Source organism: Lissotriton helveticus, chromosome 9, assembly GCF_964261635.1.
Source record: "Lissotriton helveticus chromosome 9, aLisHel1.1, whole genome shotgun sequence".
Taxonomy (NCBI): Eukaryota; Metazoa; Chordata; class Amphibia; order Caudata; family Salamandridae; genus Lissotriton; species Lissotriton helveticus.
In genome coordinates, this window is record NC_136070.1 from 279993376 (window position 1) to 280021343 (window position 27968).

At 45.8% G+C, this 27968-nt stretch overlaps 1 protein-coding gene across 12 annotated transcripts in view; it reads left to right on the forward strand.

Moving 5' to 3' along the window:
• NRXN3 (neurexin 3) overlaps nucleotides 1-27968 on the forward strand; it is a 2205897-nt gene that overhangs the window by 1989896 nt on the left and 188033 nt on the right. For all 12 annotated transcript variants that reach the window (XM_078659992.1, XM_078659991.1, XM_078659982.1 and 9 more), the window contains one exon: nucleotides 8868-9039. In XM_078659992.1, coding sequence (XP_078516118.1) covers nucleotides 8868-9039 — 172 coding nt within the window. The remainder of the gene's footprint in view (nucleotides 1-8867; nucleotides 9040-27968) is intronic.

The window sequence follows — 27968 nt, forward strand, 5'->3', positions numbered from 1 at the left end:
GGCAGAATGTTGAATCAGTCACAGATAAACTGAGGATGATAAGGAAAGGTAAATAAAGAGCATGTACAATATGTGGATAGAGACGAATTGGCACAAGTCACAGAGAAACCAAAAGATCCCAAAAAAAGGCCAACACTTGCCATGTTAATGAATATGGCTCTTTACAACGCATGCAAATACATCGCATGCCTTTACAACGTGGTTGTTACAACGACCACGTTGTTACCACGCGTACCATTACATCGCAAGTTTTTACGTGGTATGCATGGTAAAAACGCAATCGTTGTAACAACCGCGTTGTTATGGTACTGCGTTGTGGAGACAGCGTTGTAAACGCTGTTTCCTATATTAATCGTCATTGAGTACAGGCTGAATACGGAGTCTGTCATGAACCAACGCATCCCAACAAATGTCAAAAAATGACCACGCACATTGCAGCCAGAGAAAAATCATAGGAAGGCCAACACTTGACCTGTAAATAGCATAACCCAGTATTTTTGGAAATTGAGAGTTACTTCCTTGAAACAGAGGGCCAGATGTACAAACATTGGGAATAGCGATTTCCTAATTGCGATTGTCTCTGAATCGCAATTAGGAAATCAGTGTTCCTAAGCTATAGGACTAATTGAGTTTCATTTAGGGGTTCCTTGTGGATCGCATATCAACCTACCACATGAATATTGATGAGGTAGTTTGCAATTTGCGACCCATTAGGAATTACAGACATTACAGGGATGGTGGCCTGCTGAAGGCAGCCAACTATCATGTCTGTGATTGCTTTTGATAAAGCAGTCTTTTTTTTAAATGCAGCTTGTGTTCCTTAAAGAAAAGTGATGTGCGTTTTTAAAAGAAAACAATGAGACCTTGAAGTTTCATTGTGTAAGAGTAGGTTTTGTTCCGTGGGACCACTGCCGCTCTTAAAAATATTATTTACTTTCTCAAAGGGTATGGAGACCCCTTAACCTTAGTGAATAGGTTACCACCACTTCTAAACTGGTGGTAAAGTATTACTATTTTGCGACCGGAATTCGGTTGAAGAACAGTAACACATACCATACCGATTCGGTATTTGGAAGGGACCCCTAAACACATCCCTTCCAAATACTGAATCACGAATACAAAATGTGATTCGGTAACAAATTACCAATTTGCATTTTATTTATTTGAAAAAGCATTTTTCTGGTCTGCAGCAGCCCAAAGTGACCCTATTCTGCGAATCAGGCTTTTTGCAACCAGAAAAATACTTTGTACATCATCCACAAAGATCCTTTGAAATGAGGGATTCTCTAACTTAAGATCCCACATTTTCAGTTTCAACTATAATATCGAATCTGTAAATAATGCCAATCAAGCTGTTTTAATTAGAATAAATTTTCAATAGGATGCGGGTACCACCATGCGTAAAGCACATCCTGGGATCCCATGCACCGCACTCTACGCCTCCATAAAGGAAAATGACGCATAATGCACTCCATAAAGACACCAGGAATCCCACTGTTCATAGCCTTGTATGGCATATTAAGCACTACATAAGCAGTAAGACAGTAAAATCCAATGCATTTTATGCCTGACAAAGCATTGTGTACAAACCAGTGACATCGTTACCATCACACCCACTTCTGATGGTGAACTGCGTAGGACACAGCCCTGGGTGGGTAAACATTTAGGACTGAATTGTGGGGGTTGCTGGATTAGAAGGATTTTCGTGGTGAATAACTGATTGCAGAGCAGGCATTGAAGCCCTTTTGTGTAGGGCTCACGTGTGCCATGGAAGCGTTGAGTTTGAGTTTATTGCAGGCATCTTGAAATGACGATAAAAGTTTGCATTGTGCTAGTGTAGCAGTTTGGGACCACAGCCTGTATTCTAGCTGTGTCTGCACTTGTGGTGACTTGTGACTGGCTTTCAAAGTCTTATTAAAGCAGATAACAGTCTAGTATCTGTGCTCCGACATCTGCTCTCGAGCCTGTGTGTTCTTATTCTCGGCCCCCGAGATCTCTGTGGACCATCAGGAGAGCCGGATAAGTCCAAGAAGCCGAGGCAGGCTGGCCGAAAGCCCAGTCGAGGCACTGCCAGACAGTCCAGTGCCTCCAGGGGGCTCGCGGGGCTGGGAACATGTCTGTTGAATGTCGGTAACCTTTTGCAAGAATATTGAGCATTTCAAGCTCCTTTTTAATTTGCAAAAGAGGTACTTTCTAGCAGTCGCACAAGCATATTGGGGGTGATTTACTAAATCTCCACGCAACACAGCGCAGGCCCCCGTGAGGCTGCACTGTGTGATAGGGAGGGGGCAGGAAGGTGACATATTTTCAAAGATATGGCTATCTCCTCCCTTTTCATTGAACCGGCGCTGATTACAGCTGCTGTGCACCAGGGGGTGTGTGTGTGTGTGTGAGTCCAGCATAGGTTTCGTACAGGAAGGATACCATTCCTGTACAAAATACTAAGCCTAGACAGGAGGGAAAGCTTTTCCCACTTTGTATGTGTGCTGCACAGTGCAGCACGCATGCACAGCCGGAAAAGGAAGGCGAAATGAAAGCATTTCTCCTTCCTTGCGCCTAGTTTAAAAGGGCGCTGTTTTCTCGCGCTAAACCAAATCTACTGCATTTGGTAAATAGGGTTTAGCATGAGGAACCTTGGGTGGTTGCATGGAAACGCTCATGCACCACCCTTAGCACGCCCCCATGGCGCAAAGTATTGCGAAGCAGCATTTTGCACTGCTTCGCATTAGTTTTACATTATTTCCTGTGCTAAACAAGTTTAGCGATGGAAAGTAAATTGGAAATTGGGAAAAAAAGATTTTGCGTGGCTGGTACCCGCGCCAGAAGATATGACCACATCTCCCCCACACTGATCACATCACTCTAAACAGGCTCCTCAAAGACGCCAAAAGCTATTCAAACTAGCTAGCATTATCCACAGGGCTCTACACAGTAGAATACCAAACTACCTTTCCACAATCTCATTTTTTAGAGTGGATATTCCACTAGTCAAGAAATCATATATCACCAATCAGTCAATTTTCGGTAATGCTTCCAAGACCTGGAATCCTTTCTGCCAGCCTCAAGAGCTAACACCACTTCAGGAAAGACTTTATAACCCTAGCACTAGCACCGTCCTGCTGTTTCTAACCAGGTAGACAGCGGAATCACCAGCATTGGGGATACGATTTTAACAATCACAATATAGAAGTGTTTCGCATTCAATTGTCCACATGCTTAAGAAATGTATTTATTTGAAACTATCACTCTTGAGAAATAGAAATTTCAGCTTAAGTGAATTAAAAATTAGGTTGTAACACAGCGGGGTGGCTCCTACTAAATGGGTGCTATTTGCTGCAGCACAAAGATTCCTTTAAAATGGTGCATCAGCTTTTCACTGTCCTTTAGGATAATCCCTGTTTCAAACGATTTAACTGCCTCATTTTACACCAGTAATTCTCTTTTTTTTGTGCCCTTTACATAGGGTTTTATGCAGCCCATGTCAATCAATCAATCAATCAATCAAGTCATTTGTAGAGCGCACTACTCACCCGTAGGGTCTCAAGGCGCTGGGAGGGGGGGGGGGGTGCCGCTACTGCTCGAACAGCCAGGTCTTGAGCTTCTTCCTGAAGGAGAGGTGGTCTTGGGTCAGGCGCAGATTGGTCGGAAGTGAGTTCCAGGTCTTGGCTGCCAGGTAGGAGAAGGATCTTCCTCCTGTTGTCGCTCTTCGGATGCGGGGGACGGCGGCGAGGGCGTGGTTGGTTGATTTGAGGAGGCGCTTGGGAGTGTAGAAGCTGATCCGGTTGTTGAGGTAGCTCGGGCCTTGGTCGTGTAGGGCTTTGTGCGCGTGGGTGAGGAGCCGGAAGGTGATTCTCTTGTTGACCGGGAGCCAGTGCAGATCTCTCAGGTGTCCGGTGATGTGGCTGCGTCGGGGGATGTCGAGGATGAGTCTCGCCGAGGCGTTCTGGATCCGCTGGAGTCTCTTCTGGAGTTTGGCCGTGGTTCCGGCGTAGAGGGCGTTGCCGTAGTCCAGTCGGCTGGTGACGAGGGCTTGGGTGACCGTCTTCCTCGTCTCGGTGGGGATCCACCGGAAGATCTTGCGAAGCATGCGCAGGATGTTGAAGCATGACGAGGAGACGGCGTTGACTTGTCTGGTCATGGAGAGGGAGGAGTCCAGGATGAAGCCCAGGTTGCGTGCGTGGTCCGTCGGTTTGGGTGCGGTGCCCAGGGCGGGGGGCCACCAGGAGTCGTCCCAGGCGGAGGGCGTGGAGCCCAGGATGAGGACCTCCGTCTTGTCTGAGTTCAGTTTCAGGCGGCTGGTCGTCATCCATTCGGCTACGTCTCTCATCCCTTCGTGCAGGTTGGCTCTGGCGGTGGCGGGGTCGTTGGTCAGGGAGAGGATCAGCTGGGTGTCGTCGGCGTAGGAGATGATGTTCAGGTTGTGTTGGCGTGCGATGGCCGCGAGGGGGCTCATGTAGACGTTGTCACTATTTTAGCACCGTCCCTGTGCTGCAAACGAATTCTTAGCCTATTGCAAGCTAAACACAAGAGAGCTGAGCAAAACAACAGTGATTTTGACCCTGAGTGGAAAACCACAAGAGCTTAGAGTTCTGCAAATGCAAAAGGAACTGGGGTGCTCAAGAAGTCAGTGGGAGCCCCTTGGGCTGTGCACCTGGTTCACAATTTACATGCACAGAAGAGACCGTTGATTTTGAAAATGTATGTTTTATATATGATCATTATATCATGGGAGAACCATTCTCTTGTCCATGTAGACAGCAGCTGTGGCACGTGGCTCTGTGCCCAGTACCCACAGAGAACCATCTGCCCTGCAGTGCCACGCGGGGATTCTCCCTGGATCCACAGACAGCTGACGGTGGAATCCGTGACTGCCATTTCCCTCTTGTTACCCCGAGCCAACAATCAATTTGTCTCCAAGTTGATGCTAATTATCAGATAAAAGCACCTTTCGGTGGCTCGCCTGCGCCCTATTGATCCCAGTCCGCACGTGCTTGTTAAGGAGCAGACAGGTTCAGCTATCCAGCCATGGAGAGCCCGAGAGGGGCCAGCCGCAGAGGTCACAGGGTCCCAGGAGGGCAGCTCGCGCCAGCAGGTGGAAGAGGGGCTGGAGAAAGGTGAGGTTGGAGGGGGAGGCGGGGGAGTCTCTCGAGCTCTGGAGTGGTAAGAGCCCTGCGTCTGTGGATTCCTGTACGAGGCAGAGATGTGGTTACTCCAATCAATGGAGGGCTCGGAAGCAGGTTCTGCCTTCCCAGCAAGCTTTGGGGAAGGGAATGGGAGCTGGTGAGGGGGGTCGAGTGAGTGTGAGAGAAGATAGAAAGAGAGAGGGTAAAAGAGAGGGAAAGAGACAAAGGGGGTAAAGGAGGGAGGAAGAGTGAGGGAGAAACATAGAGATTCAGACAGGGAGGGTGCAAGTGGGAGAGAATGATAGAGGGTGGGAAGCAGAAGGAGAGAAGAGAAAGAAAGATGGAGTAGAAGAGGGAGAGAAAGAGTGATGAGAGAGAGAGAGAGGGACGTAGACGGTAGCGAATCCGAAAAAGAAAGGAAATGCTTGGGGTGCCGAGAAAGTATAGAAATAATGAGAAAAAAAAGAGAAGAAGGCAGTGGCGGTGCGTCAATTGGGGCGTTCGGGCGTTGCCCCACCAACCAATGCAAACCGCCATCAGAAACTTCACCGGCCGCAATAGGGGAAAATGGGGGTTGGGCTGTATCTGATCGGGTAACTGGCGCGCATGTTTGCTTTCGGGCTGGTCATTTTTCTGACCAGCCCGAACATGCGCAGTAGCCTCCCCCTTGGGAAACCGAGGGTTGCCTCATGCCGCAGCCCCCGGTCTCCGAATGGGGCAGGGAGTTACGCTGCTCCACAGCCAATCCTGGCGCTGCTGGAGCAGTGTCACGTCACTGCATCAGTATGGCTGAGAGAGTGACGTCGGACTCGGACTCGTGGCTGAACGGACCTGAAGGGCGCAAACAGGACCTCGGGTGCCTGCTCGTTGCGTGGTCAGGAGAGCCAGCCTTGTTGCTGATCGGAGGAGGGGGCTACTACCTGCAGTCACTGGCCTCACTGACATGGGACGGGGTACACAGCAGATGTCGGCTGCGAGTGTTTAGCTCGCTGCAAAGGCACTTGAAAACAGCCCGAGGAGCGTCCTTGGAAAGACAAGTGTAGATGTGCAGTGTTAAAAAAAAAAGCGTTTGCGATCTGAAGAGTATCTCGGGCCCATCATGTGGCTGCTGTCTGCTTGGGCCCATCATGTGGCTGCTGTCTGCTTGCAGCATGTTTCTAAAAAAGAATCGGCAGTCCTAAAAGGTATTCATGGACAATGTCAAAAGTGGAAGCAAGCCGGTATTTCAAGAGCTGTATTTTTGGGACGACTAAGACAGAGCAGACGTTATTTATGTTCCTGGATAGGCCCTGTCGGAGCAGCTTTAAAATATGTCACGCTCTGTTTCATGGGAGAGCGCCACGCAGAGCAGGTTTGTTTCTTTTGTTTCTTTTATTGAATGGCACCTTCTTCAACTGAGGTGGGTCCTGAGGCGGGGAAGGCACGACCCTGGGGTCAGGTAAGTTTACATTTTCTGTGTTAGCCTAGTGGGAGTTGATTGGTCAGGATTTTTTATATTAATAGTGAAGTGATAAAAGGGTTGAACGGCACATTTTGTATGGATGGATGCATGCATGATGGGTGGATGCATGATGGATGGATGGGTGGATGCATGAATGAATGATGTATGGATGCAGGGTGGGTGGGTGGATGGATGGGTGGATGCATGAATGATGTATGGATGGATGCATGCATGATGGGTGGATGCATGATGGATGGGTGGATGGATGGATGGGTGGGTGAATGAATGATGTATGGATGCAGGGTGGGTGGATGTATGGGTGGATGTATGAATGATGTATGGATGCATGCATGCATGATGGGTGGATGCATGAATGAATGATGTATGGATGCATGAATGAATGATGTATGGATGCAGGGTGGGTGGATGGATGGATGGATGGGTGGGTGAATGAATGATGTATGGATGCAGGGTGGGTGGATGTATGGGTGGATGTATGAATGATGTATGGATGCATGCATGCATGATGGGTGGATGCATGAATGAATGATGTATGGATGCATGAATGAATGATGTATGGATGCAGGGTGGGTGGATGGATGGATGGGTGGATGCATGAATGATGTATGGATGGATGCAAGGTGGTTCGGGCTCGCTCGCTGCGCTCGATCGCTGCGGTGCAATATGCAAATTAGTTTACGCTCACCACTTTCAAATGTCACCAGCCGCCCCTGGAAGAAGGGAAGTGAAAACGAATGAGAGCAAGAAAGACAGACAGATTCCGGGGGAAAGACGGTGGAGCAAAAATAGTGGAAGTCATCGAGAGACATTGAAAAATAGAAACATTGTTACGAAGACCGGAGGAGGGAGAGTACAGGTAAGGAAAAGAGATAGAGAGGAATAGCGATGAAAAAAAAGAACGATGCCGCGGGCCAAGGAGAGAGTCAACCGAGGAGAATGCAACACACAGGGAGAAAACGGAAGCATGGGAGAGCAGAAAATGTGAGGCAGTTGTAGAAAAAGATAGAGAAGTGTAGCAGAGGCAGGTGATAAAGTGGGAGAGAATGACAGAAAGAAAAAGGAAAGGGAGAAATCGAAAAGTGCAGGAGGAGGTGAGACAGAAAAAGAGGGAAAGAAAATAACATGAAGTTGAGGAAGAGAGAAAAAAGTTCAAGAATTGTGAGAAACGGAAAGGACGTTCTTCGGAGTCCTCGCATCTTCCGATGGCTTTATGATTCACCGTGAGTAGAAAGTATCTCCTGCTGACCTGCCGATTCACCTCTGGCCATAGTTACACAGATGCAGCACGTGCTGCACCGGGGCAATGGAAGAGCCACGTGCAGGAAGGTGGGCAGGCCAGATAGATGGCAGGAAGGATGTTGTGTGTTTGACGTGCGTGACACTGAACCAAAGGAATTCAGCATTCTTTCTTCTAATTCCATCGTTTGACCCACTTCAAACTTATAAAACAAAGACAGAATAAATGTGTTCTACGTACTTTCCTTACTACAACTCTAAATGACTCGTTTAATGCTTTACGCCTTGCTGTAGGTGTGTGTTTTCACAGTTTTACACTTTTATGCTTTTGCTGCTGTTTCTGTGCAGCATCGACTACTTATCACGTTTTTACTTTGTAAATGCATCTTATTTACAGCGCTCCCACACACTTGAGATGTGGTTCCTGCTACCGAAAATCATGTAAATACAACACATTTCCTGAAGATGTATAAGGCATCAAAGCATATTCTTAAAGTTGTGTACCTGACAAAATCACACTTTTTAGCACTGAAACCACCAGGCACCGTGATACAAAGTAAAGGAAACTTGTGACTTTGACGAGTAAGGAGGCAAATGACCATCTCCCATTATAAAAGCAAGAACCGGTGACGCGACTCTCTCCTTCTAGGCACTACTACAGCTGGGCAAAGGAAGGGAGATTTGCACTGGGTGGTTTTGCTCAGGACAATCATTTATTTTGCCTCTAGACTGGTCCCTTTGTTCCATTGTGGAAGAGGTGTGGCGCATCAGCCAGGGTGCCTCCCTCCAGACCACAGGGTTCATGGTTCAATCCCTGGCTCCAGCAGCAGGTTAGCCCAGCACCATGTGACTCTGGGCAATAGCTTGCTTAATCTTCCTGAGGGCCCCCAGCCAGGGCCGGGACACCTCTCTGGAGGTAGCTGTGCGCTTTACAAATGCTGGCATTTACATTTATTTATTTCACACCAATTTGGATAGCAGCAAATAAAGTAAATATACATATTGTGTGGTGATTGAGCTATAACCTGGCGCCTCTCTGTTTGCAGGAACAAGGAAAGATCGCGGTGCTCTTCAACATCGGGACAGTGGACATCTCCATCAAAGAAGAGAGCACCCCGGTGAACGACGGGAAATACCACCTGGTGCGATTCACGAGGAACGGAGGCAACGCGACCCTGCAGGTGGACACCTGGCCTGTCAACGAGCACTTCCCCACAGGTACGTGTCTCACTAACTAACTGCTCTGCTTGCTGCTGTCTCACCGACTCTTAAAGCCCACTTACGGTTGTGTAGAATCAACAGAGAGAGAACTATTCTAAGCTACAAAGGCTGAGAGGCCAAGGAGTCCACCCGCTGCAGGGTGATGCTTTTCTAGGGGCAACGGCCCTACCATAGAAGCCTAAAAACCTGAAACTTTACATACAATCCATCTGCTAAGGACTCTGATTCTGTATCAAGGCCAAAATCAGCAGAGCATTGTCGTCACCACCACTACCTACCAACACCAGGCCAGAGTAAAAGCACAATGCAGGGAAATTGGTGCAATTTGACTGGTTGAATCAGACCATGTGACCTGCAGTGACTCTCATCCGCAGGTAGCGTCCAATGGGTGGCAGATTTCAGTGTCTTTGATGACATCATTAAAAAACACCTTAGCGGCTAAATGGTAGCATGCACAAATAAAAGTTGACATTTTTTATCTCTAACACAACAATCGCAGTAGGTTTGATTTCATCTTAGAAATGTATTATCAGTAGAAACTGCACTGTGGCAGAGAGCGCCCCCCCCAGTGTGAGAGCAATTGGGGTCTGCATGGTCGAGGGCAGCAATGTTACCTTGAGGTCTATTTCCAGCTGTGGGCGCAGATGGACGGATGTTTGCGGGGATCTTGATGCAGCAAGCTGCTGTACAATGGGGGAAGGGGTGAGGGTGGATTCTAGGGGTAGTAAGCCTCTGAGCAAAGGTACTTCCCCCTCGTTCTTGCTACTGCTGTCGGCTTCTGCTCTAGTGTTCCTCTGTCACCCCCTGGGTATATTTTTGACAACACCACTGTCCTATAAAATATCACCCACCACTTGCTGAACATGAGCAGATGTATGTGAAGAACTCGTAAAACACCACAATCCCCTCAAAAATCCAAATAAAGTAACAGGTGAGGGAGAAAAAATGAAATGGAACCACTTCCAGGAAGATGGCGGGCCATGGGTTCCCAGGTGGTTCTTGGTAGCTCCGGCTAGTCAGATGCCTGAATCCAGTATGCTTTCCCGTTGTTGGCTTTCAGCATTATGTTTTTAGGTCTGGTGTTAGCCAATACCTTTTGATTTTAGTAAAATGATATGTGGGATATATTCAATTATACCAGGTTTCAGCCAGCCCTCTTTGTCCATTTATCTGGGATAGCGCAATAGTTCTGCTATTGGCTAACTTCACCGTGGGTGACAGCATGCTGCTCTTTTACAAGTTTTCACATGGAGCATATCCTCACGCAAAGGAGTTCTTTCTGTGCCATGGACTAAGGCAGTGTGTGCCTTTTAAAACGAAAAATGTTTTTTTTCTTTTTATATTTCTGTGGGTCTAGCAGCTCGTACAAAGTTTTATAACAACCGTGGCAAAACAAAACACATGTTGACAAAGTAAAAAGGCTAGCATCCATCACCTGACCGATTGTCTTTGCCAATGCTTATTTTAGAATTTGTCATCATTTTTGGACAATTGTTGTGGTGTGCGGCCTGGTATTCTTCATTCCTCTGAATACATTACCTGGATCATCAGTATATTCCACAGTACACTGTCCTGTTTTCTAAACATCCTTATGTGTACCCCAACGAAAGCACTCCAAATTCTCCAATGGATGGTTAGAAGTAATAACTAAATACCCGTTTTTGGTTTGAATACTATTACAAACATTTGTAATTTTCAAAAGTGGCAGGATACTTATGAGAAAAATAGGCTTTTGCAGTTCCCTAAACAAGTGGCGTAGAGTTGGGGTTCCACAGCAGCGATTACCCTGGGCGCAAAATTCTTTGGTGCGCAAAATATTTGAAGAAAGTATTGCGTCTCTTAACCCATGGCCATCAGCATTTCCTGATCTACCGGTCCACAGGTTAGGGTGTACAATACTTACTTTCAAAATGTTGCCCTGGGCTCTGGCAACCCACGCTACGTTGCTTCTCCAAACATACTCCTACGAGCTCAACTTGAATTGAGCCTATAGTCGCCTCTTACTCTCAAGAGACAGACACGTGCACGCCTCCATCTTGGAGGAAATGTCCTGAAGAGTGTTGTGGAGACATGCTCTCTCTTAAAGCATCCTTCCAACTGGCCCGCAAAGTTTGACTGAGAAACAAACTTCTGTTTATGCTCAAATTGAGATTCTTGCTTGCACGCTAATTGCGTATTATCACATCCGTCAATCTGTACAACTTTCACCAATTACCATGTGCAATGCAGTGCCAGGTGGGATGAGGCCTTCATACTTGAGTAGGCTATTATTCATCTCCTCAGCCATGTCAGGTGAGTGTCAAAATGTAGGTTGTCATCAACAATACCTGGAGAGGTGTTGTTAATCTCGACTTCTTGGGTTCACGGAGCCAAGTGCAATAATCGTTTACCGTCGCAAGTTGTCACACAAAGGAACTGACACCTGCTCTTCCCACTTCTCCGCTGTGTGAGAATTAACAAAGACAGTTCACAAGAGACTAGAGAGAGTGTCTAGCTTTTTGTCAAAAGAAAACAAGTTTCATTTGACCTGCTCAACATTAGCATTTGTATAGGGAGAGATTGTTCATAATATGGGACCCTACCTAGGAAGCCCAGTTTCCTACAGATAATCCACTACTAACCCACATATTACTAATCTGCTATCTATTCAACTCTATTCTTGAGATCTGCAGTTGAGTGCCTCTCGCCTCAAAGCACTTCAGTGTCTCGTCATGGTTAGTAAGTGCTATGGAAATACAATTTCTAATTACAAGTAACGTCAATGAACCTGCCAACTCTTATAATTTAGTTTACATTTGAGTAGAGCATCGCTTGCGGGGACTTCAAACAGTATCCTACATACTAAAGAGAAACAGTCTTCCCAGTGGTAGCTGCCACCGAGTAGCATAGGTGTGGCGGGGGAGAAAAGAAAAATAAATAAAAAAGTTACTTACCTTTCTGCCGGACCTCCACCTTGCATCTTTCTCTTCTGTTCCTGCTTGAAGCAAGAGCACACATAGGCTCCCCTAAGCCAATCACAACACTACAATGTAGCATTGTTATTGGTCTGAGAGTCGTGGTTCGGTGCTATGAACCTGTGCATGTTCCTCAACGGGCTGTATGTTACAGCCTGGTGGGGAACATGCAAAGTGCACATGACTGGCCAGCAGAAAATGGCCGTCCAACCCGTCATGCGCACTTAAGTGCCCCAAACACTCTTCCCCTGCTGGCTGTGATGACATCCAAGCCCAGTCCGACCCTGTTAACTCGTTGACAATGGAAAAATAAACATATAATAACATAGTGTTTTCATCATTTTATTTTTCCCTTTTCCACTGCTCAAAATGCAGTGAGGATGTGCTCCCTTACCTTAGCAGAGGAGCCGCCGCTGAGTCTTCCCCTACCTTTCATCAGGGAATGCAGTGATGAAAGGAGGAGAGTACAAAACTGCATCTCCAGTTCCATGTTGAAAATGTGGTTGGCCACATTCTGGAACAGTATTCTTATTTTAATATATTCCAGCATCAGAAAACGGATCTCTGGCTGCTGTTGCCAAAAGTTGTCCTAGGGTACACAAGAGCCACTGGAATACTGCAATTCTGCAGCCGTTGCATTTTCTGCCTAGTTATGGGTTGTGGGAGAGGTGTGGCGCCGCGGCCAGGGCGACTGACGCTGGAATCTGGGGATCAGGGTTCGATCCCCGGCTCCGGCGGCAGGTTAGCCCAGCACCATGTGACTCTGGGCAATAGCTCACTTAATCTTCCCGACGGCCCCCAGCGCCTAGAGACCCTTACGGGTGATTGTGCGCTTTACAAATGTGGATTATTATTATGGGTTCACTTGCCACTTAATCCGCCATCTTGTGAATTATTTACAGATTTCAACAGCAAAAATGCATCTAATTCAAACCCATCCAAAGTTGATTAAAAAACACCACACAACGTTAACTGGTCACCTTTTAGTTGCTGATTGCTGCATTTATGCCGAGACAGTTTTAATGTCCTTTAAAACACAAATCGTGAAATACTTGTGCCACAGAATGTGCCATATTATGCTACATAATGTAACTGCTTTTTTACTAATAAAGTAGCCACCACTGAAGCATAACTTATTCCTCCATTGTCACGTAATTCCAGTTAAGAATATTTGGGTGCAGATGTTAAGTGAAGCTTAATCGAGTGTAGATTGCTGGCTTCAGACAACGAGTCAAGGTCCGGATTTTGAGACACAAGTTATTGAAGGGACTTCTGTGAGATCACACAGAAGGCCAGAGTGACGCTTTGATTTGAATGTTTCTGTTTATCATCAAAGCTACAGCACCTGCCAGCGTGCTGTGACCCAGGTGTTTCGAACATTTGTGCACGTGGACTTAATCGATGCTAGATTTTCACGACTTCTATATGTGATATTTTACATAATAATAACGTATATTGAATTATCTGCATGGCCCATCCGTAGCCTAAAAATGTGGCTTGGATCTGTCTCCCCTGGAAAAACGCTGACACACCTGTTTTAAAGTACAAGGACATACGATGATATTCCAAATATATATCTCAGGGCTGCGCGTCTTTTTCCTTAACTTACCTGGATGGAATCTGCAGTTCCATGGACGTCATTTAGGTGTCCTCGGAGGTCGCATCTGCGACCCCTGGCACATTGCCTTTGCCACCTCGGAGGTGGAAAACTCAGTGCCAGGAGCACTGGGCAGCTCGTCTTTATGGACGTTGGTTGGGGCTCCACTTTCCATGTTTTCACACAGTTTTCTTGTTACAATAATAGTGAATAATGTCATATTATTCACTATTAGTGTAATAAAAAACTAGAGTACGATTAGCTGGAATATGATCCTATCTAGCTGCAAAGGTAAGTAAAAAAATGCGTTTAAATGCATGTTGTCTGTGTGTCTGCGGTGCGGGTGTGCTTATGCAAGAGAGAGTGTGTGTAAGAGTGAATGCGTTTGAATGAGTGAAAGTAAAGGTTAAATGGTGTGAGATGTCACTTCCGTTACGCTGGCATTTTGATGAATTGCCGTCCATGTCCGATTCCCTCCACTCCCGTCTCTTCTCCGCCGCTGCCGGAACCAGCGCCATTTCTGCTGCATCCTATTCACAATAAAGGGTAAAAAAAAGAAGAAGAAAAAAAGGGAAAACCACTGCTGAGATCTCGTAATCACTTCTAAGGCAAATGGTGGGCTTTGCCCTAATCCGTAGATTAAACACCGCTCGAAGGACGAGGCGCCGGTGTTTTCAATCGGCTGAGGAGCGTCCTCGCGGGAAGGCGGGCGCCGGAAGAGGGTATTTGTACAGGAATTACCGGGGAAGCTCTGCGGCTGGTGATACAGCGACTTGCATCCGATAACACGGCCGTGTGCTCGTTCGATAAAGACCCCCGTTTAGCCGTGAGTCCCAGAGCAGGGACTGTGTCTTCTGCCGCGAGGAGAGAGCTTTGTTTCCACTTGATCTCTTCCATGGAGTTCAAAGGTCACTGCTGGCCTGTCATTGGCGGCTCATCCGGGAAATTTAGTTGGAGTTTATCAACCTCGTATTGGGAATTTGTGGGGTGGACGAGGGCACTGAAATTCCCCTTCGATTAACTGAAACGTAACTGAGAGCAAGATGGAGTTTGAGCGCATGTACGGGTAGAAGTGACGTCACAGGAAGTGGACTAGGGCAGTTGTTGACGTGGCACATCTTCTCTTATCCTGTAATACAACACATAGAGCAACAAGCCCCAAAAAACACAAACATTCTCCCAGAGAGTAACAGCTCCCTCCAGACGCAAGGAGCTTTACATAAACTTCACCAGAAGTGCAAAGCTTTTTACATTAGGGTAACAGAGCCACCATCCCACAGCGACACCAGTGAGTCACACCAACCCAATGACAAGTGCACAGCTGCACCAGTGAGTTACAGTGTCCCTACCACAAACACACAGTTCCACTAGTGTTTTATCACACCACTGCCACCAGCACTTCGCCCTCCCAGGGAATCACATCACACCTAGCGCACAGCCCTACCATCCAGTCACTGTACCAGACGCATTTATTTATTTTTTATTTAAGAGTTTTCTATAGCACTGGCTAAACGCGAGGGTATCAAAGCGCTTTACAATATTGTCGTGGTGATTATCAGTCAGTAATAATACAATATACATAAAGTGATGAGAGTCAAGTCACTGTAAAATCCTTGGCTGAAAACAAGATAGAGTTGGTAGTTCCACAGTGAGTTGGATGTTTTTTCCTGGATGGTTGAGGTGTTGAATGAGCAAGAATTCTTTCAGTTGTCTTTTGAAGCTCATGAAGGAACGGTTAGTTCTGATATGTACTGGAAGAGAGTTCCAGATTTGGGGGCATTGCCTGAGAAGGAACAGGAGAGGGCTTTTTGTTTATGTGTTTTGGGGGGATGAGGTTTAGTGTGTTGGAGCTTCTTAGATTTCTTGTTTGGCCTGTCTTTGTGAGTTTGGATGCGAGGTATGCTGGTTTACATACACTGCTCTATCAGTGAATTATCGTGGCACTACCATAGACATTAAATGTAACAACAATACAACCACACAGCACTACCAATGAGTTTCAACACCACTAGCCACAGGTATACAACAACTCAATGAGCCACATGCATGCGGCTGTTATATGTTAGCAGTCTAGTAGCTGGGTGGGAGGAGTTAGGTGGTCAGGGAAAGGAAGAGGCGGAGCAGGGACAGGATGAGGGCAGATAGAGTAGGGACAGGGAAGAAGCTGTAAGCATAGAATAAAGCTCTATACAGTTAATGAGGCTGTGTCTGTGTAGTACTTGTAGCACGATGCTACAGCGGCCATACCATTCAGTCACCTAGGACCAAGCACAACCAGCAGTGTCACCAAGTCACAGTCCCAGAAACACACAAACCTACCCTTGATTCACAGAGGCTCAAGTACACACGCCACAGTTGGTCGCTAGCATATAGTTCTACAGTCGAATCAAACCTTCACAAACTCACTGCTGGACATTGAATTCACAGTGTCACAACAGTGAATCTACAGCGAGTCACAGGAAACGGTGTCTCAACACACTGAGCTACCATCCAGTCACAGAGTTTGAATGACACAGCTCAAATACGGAGGCAGTCGCAGGCACACACCGAAGCAGAGGGTCACAAGCACACAGCTCTAGTAGCGACCCACCTAACCACAAATACACAGTCCTACTTTTGTGTTACAGGGGCACAGATCTCCAGCTCGACTATCGATTCACAGGCCATCAAGCACACTACTCTGTTATCTTGTCACAGGGCTACAACCTCAGAGTTATGTTATCAATTCTCAGCTATTCACTAAACCACTAAATCACAGGACCACAACCTTACAGCCCTGCAACTGAGTCACAGAACCTCCATCACTCATCACTCAGCTCTACTTCTGAATTACATGCCACAAACACGCAGCACTGTCACAGAGGTGTAGGGCCTCAAGCGCATACCACTACTACAGTCTTAGCGCCTTACTCACCTACCGCTATTATGGCATTACATGGCCACACACATGCAGCTCTGCCACAGAGTTGTAGGCACGCATCTCTACTGTAGAGTTTTAGCGCCTCCCTCACACATCTCTATTGCTGCATTACATATCCACACACATGCAGCTCTGCCAGAGAGTTGTAGGCACAAAGCTCTACTGTAGAGTCTTAGCGCTTCACTCACCCATCTCTATTACTGCATTACATATCCACACACATGCTGCTCTGACAGAGAGTTGTAGGCACAAAGCTCTACTGTAGAGTCTTAGCGCTTCACTCACCCATCTCTATTACTGCATTACATATCCACACACATGCTGCTCTGACACAGAGTTGTAGGCACACAACTCTACTGAAGAGTCTTAGCGCCTCACTCACACACCGCTATGATTGCATCACTCGGCCACAAACACATGGCTCTTCTACTGAGTCACAGAGCCTCAGGCACACAGCACTCCTACTGATTCACATAGTCACAAACACATAGCTCTCACACTGCGATGAAGCTGCAGAGCCTCACGCACAGTTCGTCTAAGTCACAGGGTGGTAAGCAGGGATCGAGTTATAGGGTTATAACCACAAAGTTCTATGATCAAGTTTCTAGCATTCACTCTACCAGAGTCATAAAGGGAGCAGCACACCATTCTACTATCGACTCACAGAGCAAGAATCGCAAAGCTCTACTACTGAGTCATAGAACCCTAACCATAAGATCTGCTGTTGAGTCACAGAGCCATAAGAACACAGATCTGCCATTGAGTCACAGAGACACAAGTACACAGATCTGCTATTGTCACAGAGCCACAAACACACATATCTGCTATTGAGTCACAGAGACACAAGTACACAGATCTGCTATTGAGTCACAGAGACACAAGTACACAGATCTGCTATTGAGTCACAGAGACACAAGTACACAGATCTGCTTATGAGTCACAGAGCCACAAACACACATATCTGCTATTGAGTCAAAGAGACACAAGTACACAGATCTGCTATTGAGTCACAGAGCCACAAACACACATATCTGCTATTGAGTCACAGAGACACAAGTACACAGATCTGCTTATGAGTCACAGAGCCACAAACACACATGTCTGCTATTGAGTCACAGAGACACAAGTACACAGATCTGCTATTGAGTCACAGAGCCATAACAACACAGATCTGCTATTGAGTCACAGAGACACAAGTACACAGATCTGCCATTGAGTCACAGAGCCATAAGAACACAGATCTGCTATTGAGCCACAGAGACACAAGTACACAGATCTGCTTATGAGTCACAGAGCCACAAACACACATATCTGCTATTGAGTCACAGAGACACAAGCACACAGATCTGCTATTGAGTCACAGAGCCATAACAACACAGATCTGCTATTGAGTCACAGAGACACAAGTACACAGATCTGCCATTGAGTCACAGAGCCATAAGAACACAGATCTGCTATTGAGTCACAGAGACACAAGTACACAGATCTGCTATTGAGTCACAGAGCCACAAACACACATATCTGCTATTGAGTCACAGAGCCATAACAACACAGATCTGCTATTGAGTCACAGAGACACAAGTACACAGATCTGCTATTGAATCACAGAGCCATAACAACACAGATCTGCTATTGAGTCACAGAGCCATAACAACACAGATCTGCTATTGAGTCACAGAGACACAAGTACACAGATCTGCTATTGAGTCACAGAGCCATAACAACACAGATCTGCTATTGAGTCACACAGCCATAATAACACAGATCTGCTATTGAGTCACACAGCCATAACAACACAGATCTGCTATTGAGTCATAGAGTCATAACGACACAGATCTGCTATTGAGTCACAGAGCCATAACAACACAGATCTGCTATTGAGTCACAGAGACACAAGTACACAGATCTGCTATTGAGTCACAGAGCCATAACAACACAGATCTGCTATTGAGTCACACAGCCATAACAACACAGATCTGCTATTGAGTCACACAGCCATAACAACACAGATCTGCTATTGAGTCACAGAGACATAAGTATACAGCTCTGCTATTGAGTCACATAGCCAAAAACACACATATCTACTACTGAGTCACAGAGCCATAAGAACAGAGATCTGCTATGGTGTCACAGAGCCATAAGCAAACTTGATCTGCTATTGAGTCTCAGTGCCGCAAAAACACAGCTCTGCTACTGAGTCACAGAGCCTCAAGAACAAAGCTCTAACATTGAGTCAAAGAGCCACAAGAACACAACTCTAACATTGAGTCACAGAGCCACAAGCGCACAGCACTGTTATTAAATCAGAAGCACACAGCTCTGCTACTGAGTCACAGAGCCTCAAGAACAAAGCTCTAACATTGAGTCAAAGAGCCACAAGAACACAACTCTAACATTGAGTCACAGAGCCACAAGATCACAGCTCTAACATTGAGTCACAGAGCCACAAGCACACAGCACTGTTATTAAACCAGAAGCACACAGCTCTGCTACTGAGCCACAGAGCCTCAAGAACAAAGCACTAACATTGAGTCAAAGAGCCACAAGAACACAACTCTAACATTGATTCACAGAGCCACAAGATCACAGCTCTAACATTGAGTCACAGAGCCACAAGCGCACAGCACTGTTATTAAACCAGAAGCACACAGCTCTGCTACTGAGTCACGGAGCCTCAAGAACAAAGCTCTGACATTGAGTCAAAGAGCCACAAGAACACAGCTCTAACATTGAGTCAAAGAGCCACAAGAACACAGCTCTAACATTGAGTCACAGAGCCACAAGCGCACAGCCTGTTATTAAACCAGTAGCACACAGCTGTGCTACTGAGTCACAGAGCCTCAAGAACAAAGCTCTAACATTGAGTCAAAGAGCCACAAGAACACAACTCTAACATTGAGTCACAGAGCCACAAGATCACAATTCTAACATTGAGTCACAGAGCCACAAGAACACAGCTCTAACATTGAGTCACAGAGCCACAAGAACACAGCTCTAACATTGAGTCACAGAGCCACAAGCGCACAGCACTGTTATTAAACCAGAAGCACACAGCTCTGCTACTGAGTTACAGAGCCACAAGAACACAGCTCTAACAACGAGTCACAGAGCCACAAGAACACAGTTCTAACATTGATTCACAGAGCCACAAGAACACAGCTATAACATTGAGTCACAGAGCCACAAGAACACAGCTCTAACATTGAGTCACAGAGCCGCAAGCGCACAGCACTGTTATTAAACCAGAAGCACACAGCTCTGCTACTGAGTCACGTAGCCACAAGAACACAGCCCTAACATTGAGTCACAGAGCCATAACAACACAGATCTGCTATTGAGTCACACAGCCATAACAACACAGATCTGCTATTGAGTCACAGAGTCATAACAACACGGATCTGCTATTGAGTCACAGAGCCATAACAACACAGATCTGCTATTGAGTCACAGAGACACAAGTACACAGATCTGCTATTGAGTCACAGAGCGATAACAACACAGATCTGCTATTGAGTCACAGAGACACAAGTATAGAGCTCTGCTATTGAGTCACATAGCCAAAAACACACATATCTGCTATTGAGACACAGAGACACAAGTACACAGCTCTGCTATTGAGTCACAGAGCCAAAAAACACACATATCTGCTACTGAGTCGCAGAGCCATAAGCACAGAGATCTGCTATGGTGTCACAGAGCCATAAGCAAACTTGATCTGCTATTGAGTCTCAGTGCCACAAAAACACAGCTCTGCTACTGAGTCACAGAGCCTCGAGAACAAAGCTCTAACATTGAGTCAAAGAGCCACAAGAACACAACTCTAACATTGAGTCACAGAGCCACAAGATCACAGCTCTAACATTGAGTCACAGAGCCACAAGCACAGAGCACTGTTATTAAACCAGAAGCACACAGCTCTGCTACTGAGCCACAGAGCCTCAAGAACAAAGCTCTGACATTGAGTCAAAGAGCCACAAGAACACAGCTCTAACATTGAGTCACAGAGCCACAAGAACACAGCTCTAACATTGAGTCACAGAGCCACAAGCGCACAGCACTGTTATTAAACCAGTAGCACACAGCTGTGCTACTGAGTCACAGAGCCTCAAGAACAAAGCTCTAACATTGAGTCAAAGAGCCACAAGAACACAACTCTAACATTGAGTCACAGAGCCACAAGATCACAACTCTAACATTGAGTCACAGAGCCACAAGAACACAGCTCTAACATTGAGTCACAGAGCCACAAAAACACAGCTCTAACATTGAGTCACAGAGCCACAAGCGCACAGCACTGTTATTAAACCAGAAGCACACAGCTCTGCTACTGAGTCACAGAGCCACAAGAACACAGCTCCAACATTGAGTCACAGAGCCACAAGAACACAGCTCTAACATTGAGTCACAGAACCACAAGCACACAGCACTGTTATTAAACCAGAAGCACACAGCTCTGCTACTGAGTCACAGAGCCACAAGAACACAGCTCTAACATTGAGTCACAGAGCCATAACAACACAGATCTGCTATTGAGTCACAGAGCCATAACAACACAGATCTGCTATTGAGTCACAGAGACACAAGTACACAGCTCTGCTATTGAGTTACATAGCCAAAAACACACATATCTGCTATTGAGACACAGAGACACAAGTACACAGCTCTGCTATTGAGTCACAGAGCAAAAAAAAAACACACATATCTGCTACTGAGTCACAGAGCCATAAGTACACAGATCTGCTATTGAGTCACAGAGCCATAACAACACAGATCTGCTATTGAGTCACAGAGACACAAGTACACAGATCTGCTTATGAGTCACAGAGCCACTAACACACATATCTGCTATTGAGGCACAGAGACACAAGTACACAGATCTGCTATTGAGTCACAGAGCCATAACAACACAGATCTGCTATTGAGTCACAGAGACACAAGTACACAGATCTGCCATTGAGTCACAGAGCCATAAGAACACAGATCTGCTATTGAGTCACAGAGACACAAGTACACAGATCTGCTATTGAGTCACAGAGCCACAAACACACATATCTGCTATTGAGTCACAGAGCCATAACAACACAGATCTGCTATTGAGTCACAGAGACACAAGTACACAGATCTGCTATTGAATCACAGAGCCATAACAACACAGATCTGCTATTGAGTCACAGAGCCATAACAACACAGATCTGCTATTGAGTCACAGAGACACAAGTACACAGATCTGCTATTGAGTCACAGAGCCATAACAACACAGATCTGCTATTGAGTCACACAGCCATAACAACACAGATCTACTATTGAGTCAAAGAGCCATAACAACACAGATCTGCTATTGAGTCACAGAGCCATAACAACACAGATCTGCTATTGAGTCACAGAGACACAAGTACACAGATCTGCTATTGAGTCACAGAGCCATAACAACACAGATCTGCTATTGAGTCACACAGCCATAACAACACAGATCTACTATCGAGTCACAGAGCCATAACACAGATCTGCTATTGAGTCACAGAGCCACAAGTACACAGATCTGCTATTGAGTCACAGAGCCATAACAACACAGATCTGCTATTGAGTCACACAGCCATAACAACACAGATATGCTATTGAGTCACAGAACCATAACAACACAGATCTGCTATTGAGTCACAGAGACACAAGTACACAGATCTGCTATTGAGTCACACAGCCATAACAACACAGATCTGCTATTGAGTCACACAGCCATCACAACACAGATCTGCTATGGAGTCACAGAGCCATACCAACACAGATCTGCTATTGAGTCACACAGCCATAACAACACAGATCTGCTATTGAGTCACAGAGACACAAGTACACAGATCTGCTATTGAGTCACAGAGCCATAACAACACAGATCTGCTATTGAGTCACACATCCATAACCACACAGATCTGCTATTGAGTCACAGAGTCATAACAACACAGACCTGATATTGAGTCACAGAGCCATAACAACACAGATCTGCTATTGAGTCACAGAGTCATAACAACACAGATCTGCTATTAAGTCACAGAGCCATAACAACACAGATCTGCTATTGAGTCACAGAGACACAAGTACACAGATCTGCTATTGAGTCACACAGCCATAACAACACAGATCTGCTATTGAGTCACACAGCCATAACAACACAGATCCGCTATTGAGTCACACAGCCATAACAACACAGATCTGCTATTGAGTCACAGAGACACAAGTACACATATCTGCTATTGAGTCACAGAACCATAACAACACAGATCTGCTTTTGAGTCACAGAGACACAAGTACACAGATCTGCTATTGAGTCACAGAGCCATAACAACACAGATCTGCTATTGAGTCACACATCCATAACAACACAGATCTGCTATTGAGTCACAGAGCCATAACAACACAGGTCTCCTATTGAGTCACAGAGTCATAACAACACAGATCTGCTATTGAGTCACAGAGCCATAACAACACAGATCTGATATTGAGTCACAGAGTCATAACAACACAGATCTGCTATTGAGTCACAGAGCCATAACAACACAGATCTGCTATTGAGTCACAGAGACGCAAGTACACAGATCTGCTATTGAGTCACAGAGCCTTAACAACACAGATCTGCTATTGAGTCACAGAGCCATAACAACACAGATCTACTATTGAGTCAAAGAGCCATAACAACACAGATCTGCTATTGAGTCACAGAGCCATAACAACACAGATCTGCTATTGAGTCACAGAGACACAAGTACACAGATCTGCTATTGAGCCACAGAGCCATAACAACACAGATCTGCTATTGAGTCACACAGCCATAACAACACAGATCTACTATCGAGTCACAGAGCCATAACAACACAGATCTGCTATTGAGTCACAGAGCCACAAGTACACAGATCTGCTATTGAGTCACAGAGCCATAACAACACAGATCTGCTATTGAGTCACACAGCCATAACAACACAGATATGCTATTGAGTCACAGAACCATAACAACACAGATCTGCTATTGAGTCACAGAGACACAAGTACACAGATCTGCTATTGAGTCACACAGCCATAACAACACAGATCTGCTATTGAGTCACACAGCCATCACAACACAGATCTGCTATGGAGTCACAGAGCCATACCAACACAGATCTGCTATTGAGTCACACAGCCATAACAACACAGATCTGCTATTGAGTCACAGAGACACAAGTACACAGATCTGCTATTGAGTCACAGAGCCATAACAACACAGATCTGCTATTGAGTCACACATCCATAACCACACAGATCTGCTATTGAGTCACAGAGTCATAACAACACAGATCTGCTATTGAGTCACAGAGCCATAACAACACAGATCTGCTATTGAGTCACAGAGTCATAACAACACAGATCTGCTATTGAGTCACAGAGCCATAACAACACAGATCTGCTATTGAGTCACAGAGACACAAGTACACAGATCTGCTATTGAGTCACACAGCCATAACAACACATATCTGCTATTGAGTCACACAGCCATAACAACACAGATCTGCTATTGAGTCACACAGCCATAACAACACAGATCTGCTATTGAGTCACAGAGACACAAGTACACATATCTGCTATTGAGTCACAGAACCATAACAACACAGATCTGCTTTTGAGTCACAGAGACACAAGTACACAGATCTGCTATTGAGTCACAGAGCCATAACAACACAGATCTGCTATTGAGTCACACATCCATAACAACACAGATCTGCTATTGAGTCACAGAGCCATAACAACACAGGTCTCATATTGAGTCACAGAGTCATAACAACACAGATCTGCTATTGAGTCACAGAGCCATAACAACACAGATCTGCTATTGAGTCACAGAGTCATAACAACACAGATCTGCTATTGAGTCACAGAGCCATAACAACACAGATCTGCTATTGAGTCACAGAGACGCAAGTACACAGATCTGCTATTGAGTCACAGAGCCTTAACAACACAGATCTGCTATTGAGTCACACAGCCATAACAACACAGATCTGCTATTGAGTCACAGAGCCATAACAATACAGATCTGCTATTGAGTCACAGAGCCATACCAACACAGATCTGCTATTGAGTCACAGAGCCATAACACAGATCCGCTATTGAGTCACAGAGACACAAGTACACAGACCTGCTATTGAGTCACAGAGCCATAACAACACGGATCTGCTATTGAGTCACACAGCCATAACAACACGGATCTGCTATTGAGTCACACAGCCATAACAACACAGATCTGCTATTGAGTCACAGAGACACAAGTATACAGCTCTGCTATTGAGTCACATGGCCAAAAACACACATATCTGCAATTGAGACACAGAGACACAAGTACACAGCTCTGCTATTGAGTCACAGCGCCAAAAAACACACATATCTGCTACTGAGTCACAGAGCCATAAGCACAGAGATCTGCTATGGTGTCACAGAGCCATAAGCAAACTGATCTGCTATTGAGTCTCAGTGCCGCAAAAACACAGCTCTGCTACTGAGTCACAGAGCCTCAAGAACAAAGCTCTAACATTGAGTCAAAGAGCCACAAGAACACAACTCTAACATTGAGTCACAGAGCCACAAGATCACAGCTCTAACATTGAGTCACAGAGCCACAAGCGCACAGCACTGTTATTAAACCAGAAGCACACAGCTCTGCTACTGAGTCACAGAGCCTCAAGAACAAAGCTCTAACATTGAGTCAAAGAGCCACAAGAACACAGCTCTAACATTGAGTCACAGAGTCACAAGAACACAGCTCTAACATTGAGTCACAGAGCCACAAGCGCACAGCACTGTTATTATACCATAAGCTGCTACTGAGCCACAGAGCCTCAAGAACAAAGCTCTAACATTGAGTCAAAGAGCCACAAGAACACAACTCTAACATTGAGTCACAGAGCCTCAAGATCACAGCTCTAACATTGAGTCTCAGAGCCACAAGAACACAGCTCTAACATTGAGTCACGGAGCCACAAGAGCACAGCTCTAACATTGTCACAGAGCCACAAGCGCACAGCACTGTTATTAAACCAGAAGCACACAGCTCTGCTACTGAGTCACAGAGCCACAAGAACACAGCTCTAACATCGAGTCACAGAGCCACAAGAACACAGTTCTAACATTGATTCTCAGAGCCACAAGAACACAGCTCTAACATTGAGTCACAGAGCCACAAGAACACAGCTCTAACATTGAGTCACAGAGCCACAAGCGCACAGCACTGTTATTAAACCAGAAGCACACAGCTCTGCTACTGAGTCACAGAGCCACACAAAAACAACTCTAACATTGAGTCACAGAGTCACAAGAAAACAGCTCTAACATTGAGTCACAGAGCCATAACAACACAGATCTGCTATTGATTCACAGAGCCATAACAACACAGATCTGCTATTGAGTCACAGAGACACAAGTACACAGCTCTGCTATTGAGTCACAGAGCAAAAAAAACACACATATCTGCTACTGAGTCACAGAGCCATAAGCACAGAGATCTGCTATGGTGTCACAGAGCCATACGCAAACTGATCTGCTATTGAGTCTCAGTGCCGCAAAAACACAGCTCTGCTACTGAGTCACAGAGACACAAGTACACAGCTCTGCTCCTGAGTCACAGAGCAACAAGAACACAGCTCTAACATTGAGTCACAGAGTCACAAGAACAGAGCTCTAACATTGAGAGAGCCACAAGAACACAGTTCTAACATTGAGTCAAAGAGCCAGAAGAACACAGCTCTAACATTGAGTACAAGCGCCTTGAGACCCTTGTGGGCGAGTAATGCGCTATACAAGTATCAATTTTACATTATTGAGTCACAGAGCCACAAGAACACAGCTCTAACATTGAGTCACAGAGCCAGAAGCGCAACAGCACTGTTATTAAACCAGAAGCACACAGCTCTGATACTGAGTCACAGAGCCACAAGAATACAGCTCTAACATTGAGTCACAGAGTCACAGAGTCACAAGAACACAGCTCTAACATTGAGTCACAGAGCCACAAGAACACAGTTCTATCATTGAGACAAAGAGCCAGAAGTGCGCAGCACTGTTATTAAATCAGAAGCACACAGCTCTGATACTGAGTCACAGAGCCACAAGAACACAGCTCTAACATTGAGTCAAAGAGCCACAAGATCACAGCTCTAACATTGAGTCACAGAGTCACAAGAACACAGCTCTAACATTGAGTGACAGAGCCACAAGAACACAGCTCTAACATTGAGTGACAGAGCCACAAGAACACAGTTCTAACACTGAGTCAAAGAGCCAGAAGTGCGCAGCACTGTTATTAAATCAGAAGCACACAGCTCTGCTACTGATTCATACAGCCACAAGAACACAGCTCGAACACTGAGTCACAGAGCCACAAGCAAAGCGTTGCTACTGGGTCACAAAACCACACGTACACAGCCATATTATCGAGCCACAGACCCAAAGCAACAGCTCTGTTATTCAGTCATAGATGCAAAGCAACAGCTCTTTTAATTGGTCACAAAGCCACAAGCTCAAAGCTCTACTATTTAGCCATATTGTTATTAGCAACAAGGATATGATTTTACTACCTGGCTATAGTGTCAAAAGAACACAGCACTACCACTGAGTCAGAGTCTCAAGCACACAGTTCTACAAATACCACATAGATTATCAAACATGCAGCTCTACTACTGAGACAGGGAGTGACATGTACACAGCTTTGCTATTTAGGGTCACAGCCACAAGCCCACAGATCTACTCTTGCATGGTACGGCCACAACGACACAGCTCTGCTACCAAGTGTCACAAGCATGCAGCTCTTCTACTAAGTTACAGAGCAACAACAGAGGACATTCCTACTACTGGGGATCAATCCTCAAGCACACCATTTTGTCAACGATTAACAGAGTTCCAAGCACAAGTCTACAAATGACTCACAGAACATTAAGTAAACAGGTCTACTATTGAGCTACATGACCACAAACAGTGTTACTAAAGAGTCACACCCACTGCAACGCAGCTCTACTGCTCAGTCTTAGAGTCTCAGGCCCACGGGTGATAGTAGCACAAGCACACAGCTCTACTATTGAGTCACAGAGCCACAAGCCCTATCAAGCAGCCACTACAGCACTGAAGCACTGAACACAAGACACAGCCCTACTGCTGAGCCGCAGTGCTGCCAGCTTGCAGCCCGACAGCGGAGCCGAAGAGCCGCCATTGAACCACGCCACCAGCGCGCTGCACTTTGAACCCAACGCAGCAGCGCGTAACGAGTTGGCAGGTTAATTTATAAACCAATTCTGTCAGCCACTCCTACATTAATAGGATTTCCTACTTTTGAGGCTAATTAAATTAGAGCCATCAGTGAGGGTGACTCATCAGGCTGAATCCGATCAGCTGCCACTTATCTCTCAAGCGGCTGAGTCTGAGATTTTCTCCTCCATTTAAAGGG